The following is a 13504-nucleotide window of genomic DNA, read 5'->3' as shown; positions in this document are numbered from 1 at the left end:
CTATACTGTGTACATGTATGAAACTTTCAAAATATAAATAAAAGATATTAGAGGCCAGTCTGCTCTACAGAGTGAGTTACACAGAGAAACCCTGTCTTGAAAACCAAAAAACCAAAAACCAAAAACAAACAAACAAAAAAAAGAGTGGGGGCAGTAGGCTGGAGAGATTGCTCAGCAGGAGGTAAGAGCACTGGCCACTGGCTGGTCTTCCAGAGGTCTGAGTTCAATTCCCAGCAACCACATGGTGGCTCACACCCATCTATAAGAGAATCTGGTATTCTCTTCTGGCCTGCAGATGTATATGTAGCAGAGCACTCATACATTAAATAAATAAAAATTAAAGGAATGGGGGAAGCAAACTGAAGAAAAGAGGTGTAGGATCACTTCAGGTCCCCCCACTAAGAGGATTCAGAAGGGAAGGGTCGCTACAGCACCTTCAGTAATCACATACATAGCTCAGGTTTTGTGTGGCTGTGGCTGCCAGAATTACTGCCTTTTTTTTTTTTTTTCCTTTTTGGTTTTTTGAGACAGAGTTTCTCTGTATAGCCCTAGCTGTTCTGGAACTCACTCTATAGACCAGGCTGGCCTCGAACTCAGAAATCCGCCTGCCTCTGCCTCCCAAGTGCTGGGATTACAGGCATGTGCCACCACCGCCCGGCGAATTACTGCTTTTAGTTTATTAACTTACGTACCCATTCAATGGCACAGAGTGACTGTTTTCTGATGATAAATTATTAACAATGTCTTTCCACTTACACACAGCCATGCAAAGCTGACTCACCTGTCTCAGCAGAGCCTCTTTGCTGTTTGTGTTTGCTCAACCCCTCCATGACATCTTGAATTCTCCAAAGTTCTTTTTGAATCTGTGCCCGTTGAATTCCTGCCGACTCACTCTATCAGTAAAGACGGACAGGTCACTGTGGTGCTTGACTGGGAAATGTCTTCCATGGACTCATGCATTTGAACCCTGGGTTTCAGTTGGTAGGGCCTTGGCAAGGGCAGTTCACACTGGGTGGGAGCTTTGACGGTTTACAGCTGGGCCCGCTCTCACTCTCTGCTTCCTGAGCACAGGCCAGCCTCCAGGCATCCCTGCCATGATGGAACTGAGGGCCAGAGGGACCCCTTCCTCCACTAAGCTGCTTTTTGGTTTTCTATGACAGCAACAGGAAAATAACTAATTCAATAATAATTTATAAAAAAAGCCAACCTTATAAGTTCTACTAGTTATATAATAAAAAATTAGAAGCGGCAGAGGATCAAGTCCCCAGGATATTTAGGATAACTCATGTGAGGCCACGATGTTGCAAAGGTAAAGAGTAGAGCACGGAGAGAAAAGCACGCATTTCTCTGATGTAAATGTGCTGTTGTACATGCTTGCTGTGTGCAAGCGCTTCCCCACTCTAGGAAGGCATACTCTTTGAAGGGACTATAAATGGAAAAATGAAGAAAGAAAACCCCCCTACTATTCCTAAGTAAAAACAACCCCCCCCAGGGGGCTGGAGAGATGGCTCAGGGGTTAAGAGCACTGACTACTCTTCCGAAGGTCCTGATTTCAAATCCCAGCAACCACATGGTGGCTCACAACCATCTGTAACAAGATCTGATGCCCTCTTCTGGTGTGTCTAAAGACAGCTACAGCGTACTTATGTATAATAACAAATAAATCTAATAAAAACAAACAAACAAGCCCCCAAGAAGAGAAGGAACGCTGCCTTGCCTACAGGTCCATCCCCTCTGGCTTCACACACACAGCCAACAGTGTGCTGCACACCAGTGGCAGGAAGTACATTTGTCCTGCATGCACAAGGCTCTCAGCACAGCACTAGCACTGGATTCAAAAGGAGTAACTATTGTGTGATTGTTCATCAGTGACAGTTGCTAGTTTGCTGCTGTAGCAGATGTCTCTTCCCTGCCTGTGGCTGTCAGGTACTACTTCAGCACCATGCCTGTGTGCTTCCAGCCATGAGGATCAGGGACTAACCATCTGAAACTGTAAGCCAGCCCCCAGTTAAACACTTTCTTTTATAAGAGTTTTATATGAGTTTGCCTTTGTCATGGTGTCTCCTTGCAGCAGCAATAGAACAAACAGTGAAAACGTGTGTGCCACATATGTGGGCAACCTCAGAGGCTTGAGGACAGTAATGGATCCCCTAGACTTAGTGTTATACATGGTTGTGAGCTATTCAATATAGGGTTGGAAGGGTAGCAAGTGCTCTTAAGTTCTCTAGCCAAGAAAAATATTATTTAAAAATATTATTTGATAAATAGGTCTGGTGGGGTACATTTATAACCTTAGTATGCAAGAGCTACAAGTGAGATACTTATGAGAGGAAAAAAAACAGTGCATGGAGTGAACAACTGTGTATTAGCAGTAACAGAATGACATGTGAAGAGTCCAAACCAAGTTTATAGGAAGTGCTGAGAGCTGAGCTAAGTACTGAGAACACAGTGCTGCGAGCTAAGCACTAAGAGTGCAGAGTGCTGAGAGCTGAGCTAAGTACTGAGAGCACAGTGCTGCGAGCTAAGCACTAAGAGTGCAGAGTGCTGAGAGCTGAACTAAGTACTGAGAGCACAGTACTTAGAGTGCTCAAGGAACTGCACTAAACACAAAGAAGCACAAGAGCTTCAGGGCTCACCAGGCTTTTATAGAGGAGATGGGGAACGTCATGGGAGAGTGAGAATCCTGTCACTGAAGACACTCCACGTGTATCTGCAGAGGCCCACAGAACGAGCCTGGGAAGGCTACAGAGGTCGACTCTAAGTAGACCGCCTTTCCTACCTGCACTTCTCCAAGGCGATCAAGTTGATCCTGCATCTGCTTCCTGGTAACAGTCACATCATATTCCAACTTGTCATATTCTCTCCAGGCTCGTTCCAGCTCCTAAAATCAAAATGTTCATCATCTTAAAGGGGACCCAAGCTTTGATGGCATTATCAATATGCTTAAAACCTCCCAAGATTTCAGAAAACTTTATGGTTTATTTTGGGTAAAATTAAAATATCAGGGCTGGAGAGATGGCTCAGTGGTGAAGAGCACAGACTGCTCTTCCAGAGGTCCTCAGTTAAAATCCCAGCAACCTCATGGTGATTCACCACCGTCTGTAATGAGATCGTATGCCTTTTCTATGTGTCTGAAGACAGCTACAGTGGACTTACATATAAAAAACAAATCTTTAAAAAAATATCTTTGGCAGTGCTGAATACTGAAACAAAAACCATGGTAAGCAAGTACTTTACTAAGTTACAACTCCAGCACCAAACAGGAACTGTTGTAATCCACTCTCCTATACTGTTTCCTCTTTCTCAAGACTATTCCATCAGAGAAAGCACATGGTGCTTGTTTTAGAGTTAGCCTTATTTTATTTACATCTTTTTTTGTGTGTGTGCAAATGTCAGGATTTTATGTATATGCCATTTATCAGATTACATACTTCTAGGCTGGCTCCATTTCTTAGCTCTCGCGGCTGTAGGCCACAAAGCCCTGTTTTGAGTCTCTTTGGGAGCCTGATATCCACGCTACGGTGTATATCCTCAGCAGTGATAGAGAGGTTCCTCACAGCCTCCCCAGCATTTGCTATCCTTTGTTTTCTTGTAGTTTTGGTTGTGAGCTTACCCTCTAACAGCTCAGCCATCTGTCCAGTCCATGTTTTCTTTAAAACAACTTTTATTTTTAGATTTATGTATTTTATGTGTATGAGCGCTTGGTTGCTTGCAGGTCTGTATGTGCACTGCCTGGGATGAACCTCCATGGCGCTGGTGGGAGCCAAGCCAAGCCTAGCTCCTCTGCAAGAGATGCAAGGCCTTTGTTTTGTTTTGTTCTGTTTTTAAAGACAGGGTCTCTGTGTAACTGGCTGTCCTGAACTCTCGATGTGGGTCAGGCTGACTGGAACTCACTCAGACTCACTGCTGGGATTAAAGGTGTGTGCCATTATGCTACGCCCGGCAGGAAATGCTCTTAGCAGCTGAGCCACCACTCTAGCTCCTTTATTTTCTTGATTATATCCATTCTGACTAAAGAAAATCTCCAAGTACTTTTGTATCTTTAGATGGCTAAGTGTGTTGAAAATGCCTTTCTTGGCCGTTGGTGTTTCTTCTCTTCAGTTCTTTAACCTACTGTTTAACTGGGTCCTTTGTCATCCTGCTATTCTCTAAATCAAATAGAAAAAATTCTATTGCAAATTTAGACTGTAAACTCTAGTGGAATTTTAGAGCATGGCAGCACACGTTTGCAATCCTTCCATCTGGGAGGTGAAAGCAGGATAAGGTCATTTTCAGCTAGTAAGGGAGTTGGAGGCTGCCTAGCCTAAGTTAGACCTTGCTTGAAAATGAAAACAACAACAAAAGTATTTCTTAAATCAAGTTTTATAATGAATTTATATTTAATTTCTTAATTTTTTTTTTTTTTAGGAGCTGGAGAGATGGCTCAGCCATTCATCAGTACTGGCTGCTGCTCTTCCAGAGGTCCTAAATTCCATTCCCAGCAACAACGTGGTGGCTCAGAGATCTGGTGCCCTCTTCTGGCATGCAGGTGTACATGCAGATAGAGCACTCATATACATAAAATAAATAAATCTTCAAAAACAAAAAAAATTTAATAGTTTTTCTTTATCTGTCTGTATGTGTAGGTGCCTGCAGAGACTAGAAAAGGGGTTACATCCCATGGAGCTGGAGTTCCAGGCAGTTTGAGCTGCCTGATGTGGGCGCTGAACCAACCTGAGGGTCCTCAGGGTGAGCTGTGAATGTTCCTAACCACTCAGGCATCTCTCTAGCATTTGAATATCCTCCCTCCCTCCCTCCCTTCCTCCCTCCCACTCTCTCTCCCTCTTCTTCCTTCCCTCTCCCCACCCCCAACAGGGTCTCATTATGTAACCCTAGCTGGACTTGATCTGGCAGCTTCCTGTCTCAGCTTCCAGAGTGCTGGGATTATAAGTATGTGTCTAACACCATACCTAGTTTATATTGAAAAAATAAAAAATCTGGGCATAGCAACACACGACTGCGATCCTGGATACTCGGAAGGTTGAGTTGGAAGCAAGGACTACCTGGTAACTCCTTAAGATCCTCGTTTGAAAAGTAGTTCTAGGAATACGTAGCTGTAGGGTGCTTGCTAGGTATATGCGGGGGACTTGGTCAATCCCAGGCAATCCCAGTAGAAAAGGGAAGAAATAAAACAGTTTGCCTGACTGTGTGAAGATTAGCCTCATTACTGGCTTTAGCAGACTTTTATGTGAATATTGAAATCAGTTTCCTTTACTAAATTTTCTCTAGCAATCTTTTATTCAGAAAGCAGAGGCGGGTGGAACTCTCTGTGAGTTCAAAACCAGCCTGGTCTACAGAGAGAGTTCCAGGCCAGCCAGGGCTACACAGAGAAACCCTGTCTCAGGACAAAACCCCTGTCTCAGGATATATGTATATATTCACATTTTATTTCTATGCTTATTTATTTCTGTGTGTGCAATGTGGAGGCCAGAGAACAATTTTGTGGAGTCACTTTTCTCCTTCCATCATGTAGGTTTTGGGGTTCAAACCCAGATCATTAGGAAGCAAGTACCTTTAAAGGCTAAGCCATCTTGCTTCGTGTTTTGCTTGACCTTCATCTTGTAATCTGTACACACCAAAGGAACAGAAAACAGAAGCAGTGGACCCCTGATGGGTCTGGGACTGGAAATGATCATGGCTTGGAATGTCAAGGGACAGCAGAGGCCAGCAAAGGCAGTGCCTAATTCCTGTGTGCAAGTAAAGTATTCAAAGTCAGAGAATATAAGGGTCTACGCCTTTAATCCCAGCACTTAGGAGGCAGAAGCAGGTGGGCTCTGGGAGTTCCAGCCAGCCAGGGCTACACAGTGAGCCCGTGTCTAAAAGGGGAGAGGAACACTAGGTACAACGCAGTGGTTAACAGTGCTTGTTACTTCTGCAGAGGACCTGAGCTCCGGTTCCAGCACCCACTCGGGTGGCTCTCAACTGCTTGTTACTTCACCTCCAGGGAATCAACTCCTTCTTATGGCCTCCTCAGGCACCTACCCACCACATAAATAAAAGTAAATCTTAAAAAAACAAAACAAAACAAAACAAATAAACAAACAAACCAAGAATTCAGAGCAGGACTTTAACCATAGAAAAAGGCCAACCTTGGTTTGTATGTCCTAAACACAAGTATACCAAGAAATTAAGAGAAAAATCACTGTGTAGCCCAGGCTGGACTTAAACCTGTCGCAATCCTTCAGCCTTGGACACCATGTTTGGCTGAACATCTCTTGTGATAATAAGACTAAAGACAGCCCAGCCAGAAGCACAGAGAAAAGCCCAAACCTACAATGTACACTGTTGTGTTTTTGAGATAAAGTCTCACTTTTTAGCTCTAGTTGACTTCAAATTAATTCACAGACATCTGCCTGCCTCTGTCTCCAGAATGCTAGGATTAAGGGCATGTGTCACCATACCCAGTTTAAGGAGTTTTCGTTTGTTTGTTTTCTGAGATAGGGTGTGGCCTCTAATCCTGGCTCTCTAAGTGTTGGGATCATAAGGGTATATATAGTACCATGTCTGGCTGTACCACTGACCAAGTGGCCAAGCCTCTTTTTACGAAAGGCTTTCAGTAAGTGGCACATGCTAATCCTGAACTCATTCCACTCTTAGGCAGGTCTTGAACTTAGTGATCATCCTGCCTCAGTCTCCTAGTACTGTGCACCAGGCCCTGAACCAGGCCCTCTAGGGAGCTCAGTGTACTCACCGCAGTGGCTCGGGAGAGTTCCCGACACGTGCTCAGCAGTCCGTTTTGCAGGTCGTCCCTCTGCATCACCACAGTTTGGATGGCAGCTGGGTTATCTGCATTCATCTCTATCTCTTGGCTGGCTGACAGCAAGGCTTGCTCAAGCGTGTACTGTGGTGATAAAGAGGACTACACTTAGTGTTCTGCATCAGTGGGTTAGTTCAGGTAACTGGCTGCCAGTCCTCATAAGCAGCAGACAGCAACATCAACCGTAGAGAGTAAAGGTAATCGCCCTACTTTCTCCTTGTGCAGCTGCTGCAGCTTCTCCTCCAGTGCACGGACCGCTTTATCCTGTTCACACAATCTGCTTAATTTGGCCTACAAGAGAAGATGTGTTTTGTTAGCAATTTAAAGTCTTTCCTGTAACGAGGGAAAGGGAACCACATAAAATAGCTGTGGGATATCTGGTTGAACTTTAAAAAAATTAATTCTTTTAATTGAAAAAATATTTTATATACTATATTCTGATCATTTCTTTCCTTTTATGACATTTTTATTTCAATCAGAACTGCCAAAAGTGGGCTGGTGAGATGGCTCAGCGGAGAAGAGCACCGACTGCTCTTTGGAAGGTCATAAGTTCAAATCCCAGAAGCCACATGGTAGCTCACAACCACCCATAATGAGATCTGACGCCCTCGCCTGGTGCATCTGAAGACAGCTACAGTGTACTTACATATAATAAATAAATAAATCTTGAAAAAAAAAAAAAAAGAACTGCCAAAAGTAAGAGGTGGAGGCAGGTAGATCTTGAGTTATAGTCCACTCAGGTGTATATAGTGAGATCCCAATTCAAAAAGGAAAAATAAATAAAAATGAAGTAAGACCAATCAAATACTTTGATGGTTTTCCTTTTCTTCTGGATCTGGGGATAAAACCCAGAATGTCAGGAAGCTAAGTAAATGCTCTACCCCACACTCCAGCCCTGGGGTAAACCATCTGTCTGACTATTTGCTCAATGGAGACAAAATTGTCATCTGTAGTTCAGGCTGGAACATCCTCAAATTCTACTGCCTTAGCTTTGCTGACATTGGAGGAATGTGACAACATGATTCCTGGCTTTCTTTCTTTTTTTTTAATTTCTTAATAACAGTTGTGCATGATGGCACATGCCTTTAATTCTAGTACTTGAGAGGCAGAGACAAGAGGACCTCTATGAGTTGAAAGCCAGCCTGGTCTAGAAGTGAGTTCTGGGGGCCAGAGATACTTACATCAATATCTACTTCTTCAGGTCTGTATTTGTATAATGTGCCTCTACATTCATCTTGTGACAGCTATAAGAAAAAGATGCCATAGAGCAATTTTAAAAATCCTATTTAAGTAACATTTTCAGTCTATGGTGAATACTTTAAATTTCTGTCAAAATGATGGTATGGCAGGTGTGATTTTTTATAATTTTTATACTTCTAGAAATTTAATTCAAGCACAAACTGTCACAAAAGTAAATAAACATTTAGCAGTAAAACAGTATACAAGATACATGAGAACGATGCCAAAGCAAGCTTCTCAAATAATAAACCAGCCAAACAAAATTAATATAGTACCTTCCATTTTCCACTGTAAAGACAAACATTACTTTGATGGAAAACGGACAAACACAACCATAGTAGCTGCACTGAATCAAATGCTTGCATCAGCATGTCCAGGGAAAACATCTGCTACAGGGCACACACAGCCACAGTGTGTGCGCTCAAGCCAACACATCTTAGCACAACCGCATTAACGAGACCTAGAACACACCGCGTACATATATGTAATATAAACACACATACACAATAGAGACTTATCTTGTTCTTCTGTCTTAAGAACTAAAAGATAATGAGGAAAAGGGCAGGTTTAATTGCAACGAGGAAATCATTTGAAACCTCACACAACTGAAAGCCTATGCTTTAAGTTATGCACAAACAAATGGCAGAAGAAGCTTGTATTGTCTGGCTGACAGCCTGTGTTGTATGATACTGTAAACACTGATATTATTTCTGTAGGGCTGAGGATTGAACCCAAAGCCTCATGCATTAGTGTCAAGCTCTTGTGGCTGAGCACATGACACCCCCAGCCTTGTAAGGGATCATTCTTCCATGTATGGAAGCCTCTTTAATGTTCTCCTAATTGTCTTTCAGTCACATAAATCCTCATTTCTGACTGTGCTTACCAAGGATTCCACAGCCATCTCAGTCAGTCATACCCAGAGCACACCGCGGCCTCTGCGGGCCTCATCTCACTCTCTCCCTTGTCTTTTGGTTTTATATTGACTGCTAAACAGCAACAAAAACATATTAGGCAAAATTGAGCTGGAGCTTATTGTACGTTTACTACACGGAACATTTTTCCTTACTGTTGGTTCAGGAAAATATATACTCCCCAACATGATCTAGTTTGGGGAGTGGAATTTTATATACACATGTACAAATCCATAAGAATGTGCCCCTCTGTAAAGACACAGAGCTTGACCATTAGAGCTTTAAAACAAACAGCTGAGAATGATAAGTAGATCTAGAAACATGCAAAGCAGGAGGTTAAAAACTCAAGCATTCCAAACATACAAGTAAGTCCTGGAATTACACACTTCGTCTTATGACTTTACTTCTCATACTCATGCAAATGAACCGTGACTATTTAAGGTATGCAGGATGACCATTAGACCTTGAGGTCTTACAGAAGTGAACAGTACATGAAAAATGAATTTGATGGTAAAAGAAGTCATCTACTAGTATAGGTAAAGACCAGCCAATAGCATCCCCACAAACATCAAGTGTTATTCTAGACTAAAGCCCCTGGAAGCAAAGAAGCAATTCCACCCTTCCCTGGAAAAGGGATGAAGAGTGAGTTTCAAAATGCTTCTTTCCACGGTGCAGACTGGACAAGGCCCAAATTCTGTTTTACACTTACAAGTGCTGGAAGGCACAAGGCCTTGTGCTATCAAGATGTTCTGGTACATTTGCTTCATATTTAAAGTTAAATGCAAAGCAGCTTTACTAGGCCATGGCATGTGCACACTGCTGGAAGAGTCTGGGCTAAAAACAGGAGCTGCACTGTGTGCCCAAGGATCAAGGAAAAAACACAGGTCTACTAAGGGGGTTTATGGTGACTGTCTGGGACCCCTGCTGTGCTGTTTTTATTTAGGGTCATTTAAAAGTCATTTTCATACCAGTTGCCATAACATCAAAAGTGTCCACTGAACAGTTAATAACCTTTTGACAGGACCTTGTGCAGCAGCCCTGGCTGGCCCAGAACTTACGCTTATTCTCCCCAGTGCTGAGATTATAGCATTTGTCGGCATGCCCAGCTGTTTCAGCTTCTGAGTGAGGTCTTTATGGTCAGGCAGATACATCAAATTTATGGGATACTTGCAGTTACTGTACCACTGGACATTTAAAAATTATTTTAATTTATGTGAATGTGCCATGTACACACAGGTGCCCAAGGAGTCCAGAAGCGTGCTGGATTCCCAGGAGTTGATGTTGCATACAGGTGCTTGTAAGCCACCCTACCAGGATGCTGGCAACTGACATTGGTCCTCTGGAAGAGCCTTATCACCCACCATCTAGCTAACTGGCCTGTCTTTTCTCGGGCTGCAGCCAAGCCTCTCCTGTCCTTTCATGGTCTCCTCTTCTCCTCTCCCTCTGTTCGGCTATGCTGAGGATGGAACCCAGAATGTAGTAGAGCTGCCAAGTGCTAAGCTCTAGTCTTCTAATGTTGGTTTCTTTTTTCTCTCTTTCACCAAAAATGGCTTGGCATTAATGAAAAATAAAATTATGTTAACTAATATTAAATTTTTACTGCTGGGCACAATAGGAATGCCTTTAATCTTAGTACTCAGGAGGCAGAGGGAGGTAGATCTTTGAGGGTAACCAGGTCTGTATAGTGAATTCCAGGCAAGCCAGAGCAACATGGTGCAGACCCTGTTAAAAACAAAAAACAAAACAAAACAAAAACAAAAACAAAAACTCTTCCCAACAAACAAAACCCAAAACTAAAATAAGCAAACAACAAAACCAACCATACAAAGACATGTAACACAACTCAACCTTTAAAAACTCTTGTGTTTGCAATCTGTCTCTCGTGAATGTATATGTATGTATATACACCCCAAAATAGGAAAAAAATTAAATTGTGGGTTTTATGTGTATATATGTGTGTATGCACATGTAAGTGCAGCTGCCAAAAAAAGATCCAATCCCCACATTTGGGATCTGGCAAGCAAACTCAGTCCTCTTCAAGCAGCAGCAGCACTCTTAACCACTGAGCCGTCTCTTCAGGGCAGCAGCACTCTTAACCACTGAGCCGTCTCTCGGGCCAACTTTGGCTTTCTCTCTTCTTCCTTCCCCATTCCCCCTGGCAATAATCTTTGTAGCCTAAAATGGCCTTGAATTCAAACAGAACCTTGTACTTTACCTTCCCAAGTGCCTGGGATTATCGGTATAAACCATGCCTGGCTTTGGAATTACTTTAAAAAAAAAAAAGATTTATGCTGGGCGGTGGTGGCACACGCCTTTAATCCCAGCACTTGGGAGGCAGAGGTAGGCGGATCTCTGAGTTTGAGGCCAGCCTGGTCTACAGAGTGAGTTTCAGGACAGCCGGGGCTACACAGAGAAACCCTGTCTTGAAAAACAACAACAACAAAAACCCCAACCAAACAGACAAACAGATTTATTTTATTTATATGAGTACACTGAAGCTGTCTTCAGGCACACCAGAAGAGGGTATTGGATCCCATTACAGATGGTTGTGAGTCACCATGTGGTTGCTGGGAATTGAACTCAGGTCCTCTGGAAGAGCAGACAGTGCTCTTAATCCGTCTCTCCAGCCCCCTGGAATTACTTTTTGATAATGTATTACCCAGTGAGCTAAAAATAAAGTCAGCTGGGGTTGGTAACATTCATGAAGGCCTCACCTCAACCCCCAGGACCAAACAAAGTGGGCAGAGAAATAGATGCCTGCAATCCCAGCACTGCTGGGGAGAGTCAGGAGGATCCCAGTTCCTGGATGGCCAGCCAGGTATGGTCCACATCTTTAATACCAGCATGGAGGAGGCAGAGGATGGAGATATCCATCTGAGCTAGGGCAGCATGGCTGCAGAGTGAGCCCCAGGCCAGCAGCATGGCTGCAGAGTGAGCCCCAGGCCAGCAGCATGGCTGCAGAGTGAGCCCCAGGCCAGCAGCATGGTTAGAGTGAGCCCCAGGCCAGCAGCATGGTTACAGAGTGAACCCCAGGCCAGCAACATGGCTGCAGAGTGAACCCCAGGCCAGCAGCATGGCTGCAGAGTGAGCCCCAGGCCAGTGTAGGCTGCCTAGTAAGACCCAACAAACAAGAAAAAAAAAAAAAAAAAAAAAAAAAAAAAAAAAAAAGAAAAGGAAAACACTTATAAAACCACCAACCAAAAACCCACCAACAAACTACCCAAGCAAACCATGCTTACAGGTCTGTCTACAGGCATTAGCTGCAGTTCTTTCGGACTCTCCACTAGGTGAGAAACTTCACTAACAGTCACCATGTTATAAAGCCTATAGCAGGAGTGTGGTGTGTTCACACTGTCTGTCAGTAGAACAACAGACCGAATTCAGGGATTTTAAAACCCTTGATTGTAGAGGCTACAAACCCAGTTCAGCAAGAGCACTGGCTATTCTTCCAGAGGACTGAGATTCAATTCTGTCTACTCCAGGGGATTTGATGCCCTCTTTTGGCTTCCTCAGGCACTAGGTACATGTGCAGTGTAAGCACATAATAAAATAAAACTTCATACTTGTCTACTACTAAACCTTACATCTTTCCACTCAGTCAATTCGAAAAAAGCCCATTGTCTATCTACGTGGGCTTTCAGGAGGCTACCTAAGAGAATATACAAATTAAGGTGGTTGCAGGAAGGTTTGGTGGCTCACTAGGAGGAAGCAGGACCCAGTCTCAAAACAATGCCACTGTGGTATGAGATGGCCCAGGGGATGAAGCGCTTGCCTGACCCTGTGGCCCTCAGCTGGATCCCGGATACCTGAGTAGAGAAGCAGGGAGCCGCTCTAACAAGCTGGCCTCACACTTCCACACATGTGCCACACAGGGTTGTGCACATGTGGACACACACATACACAAAAATGGAAGACGCCACTTCCATTTTCTTAAAGTAAAGCTGTTTAACTTTAAATATTTAGTATTTTGATTACCTTTTGTAAATTAAGGATGCTCCAGTCATTGAACACACTTCAAACATTTTGAAAACTGGGCCCGAGAGGCCTCATCTCTTGGCGTCACATAGCCCTGCTACCTGACTACAAGCAGACTCCAGAGATGGAGGCGCCTGGACCTTTCTGGCTAGTGCAAGCTCACAGGCTTCTTTTTATTTGGTGCTTTTGACATTTGAATTAGGATCTACATTCATTTTTCATGTGAGTTAATTTTTTCCTCTTCATTATGTTTTAAACATATTCTAACAGGCATTGCCCAGAGAACTGGAGGGTGCTGACGTGGAAGAAGCTGATGCTGTTGAACACAGAGCCAAGAACATTTAGACCATGGATAAATAATAATTGGAAACAATGGAGAGAAACAGGTGACTTCTTTTGCAGATCTGCAGGTTACCAAGGTTCCTAAATCAAGGCCTAACTCCCCGACACACTGTAAGTTAGAGATAGGGATGGAGATTACCCCATGGACACATGGGGACGGTAATACAGGGGAACCAACAGCTCTACTGTATTGCAACTTGGCTAGGTTCTACCCCATCAATATAAAAACCTCATAATCACC

The 13504-nt window shown here is 43.5% G+C and overlaps 1 protein-coding gene across 30 annotated transcripts in view; it reads right to left on the bottom strand.

Moving 5' to 3' along the window:
• The window catches only part of Plekha5 (pleckstrin homology domain containing A5), a 169418-nt gene that overhangs the window by 18584 nt on the left and 137330 nt on the right, over positions 1 to 13504 (bottom strand). For 16 of the 30 annotated variants that reach the window (XM_031383746.1, XM_031383747.1, XM_031383753.1 and 13 more), the window contains 6 exons: positions 8539 to 8574; positions 7978 to 8040; positions 7007 to 7087; positions 6731 to 6880; positions 2780 to 2881; positions 782 to 893 (listed from right to left, as the gene is read on the bottom strand). In XM_031383746.1, the coding sequence (XP_031239606.1) occupies positions 782 to 893; positions 2780 to 2881; positions 6731 to 6880; positions 7007 to 7087; positions 7978 to 8040; positions 8539 to 8574 (544 nt within the window). Of the gene's footprint in view, positions 1 to 781; positions 894 to 2779; positions 2882 to 6730; positions 6881 to 7006; positions 7088 to 7977; positions 8041 to 8538; positions 8575 to 8994; positions 9022 to 13504 lie in introns of those variants that run through there. The other 14 variants (XM_031383750.1, XM_031383751.1, XM_031383754.1 and 11 more) reach the window with 2 other exon arrangements.

The sequence above is a fragment of the Mastomys coucha genome, unplaced genomic scaffold, assembly GCF_008632895.1.
Source record: "Mastomys coucha isolate ucsf_1 unplaced genomic scaffold, UCSF_Mcou_1 pScaffold20, whole genome shotgun sequence".
NCBI classification, from domain to species: Eukaryota; Metazoa; Chordata; class Mammalia; order Rodentia; family Muridae; genus Mastomys; species Mastomys coucha.
This window is presented reverse-complemented; position numbering and strand designations above follow the sequence as displayed.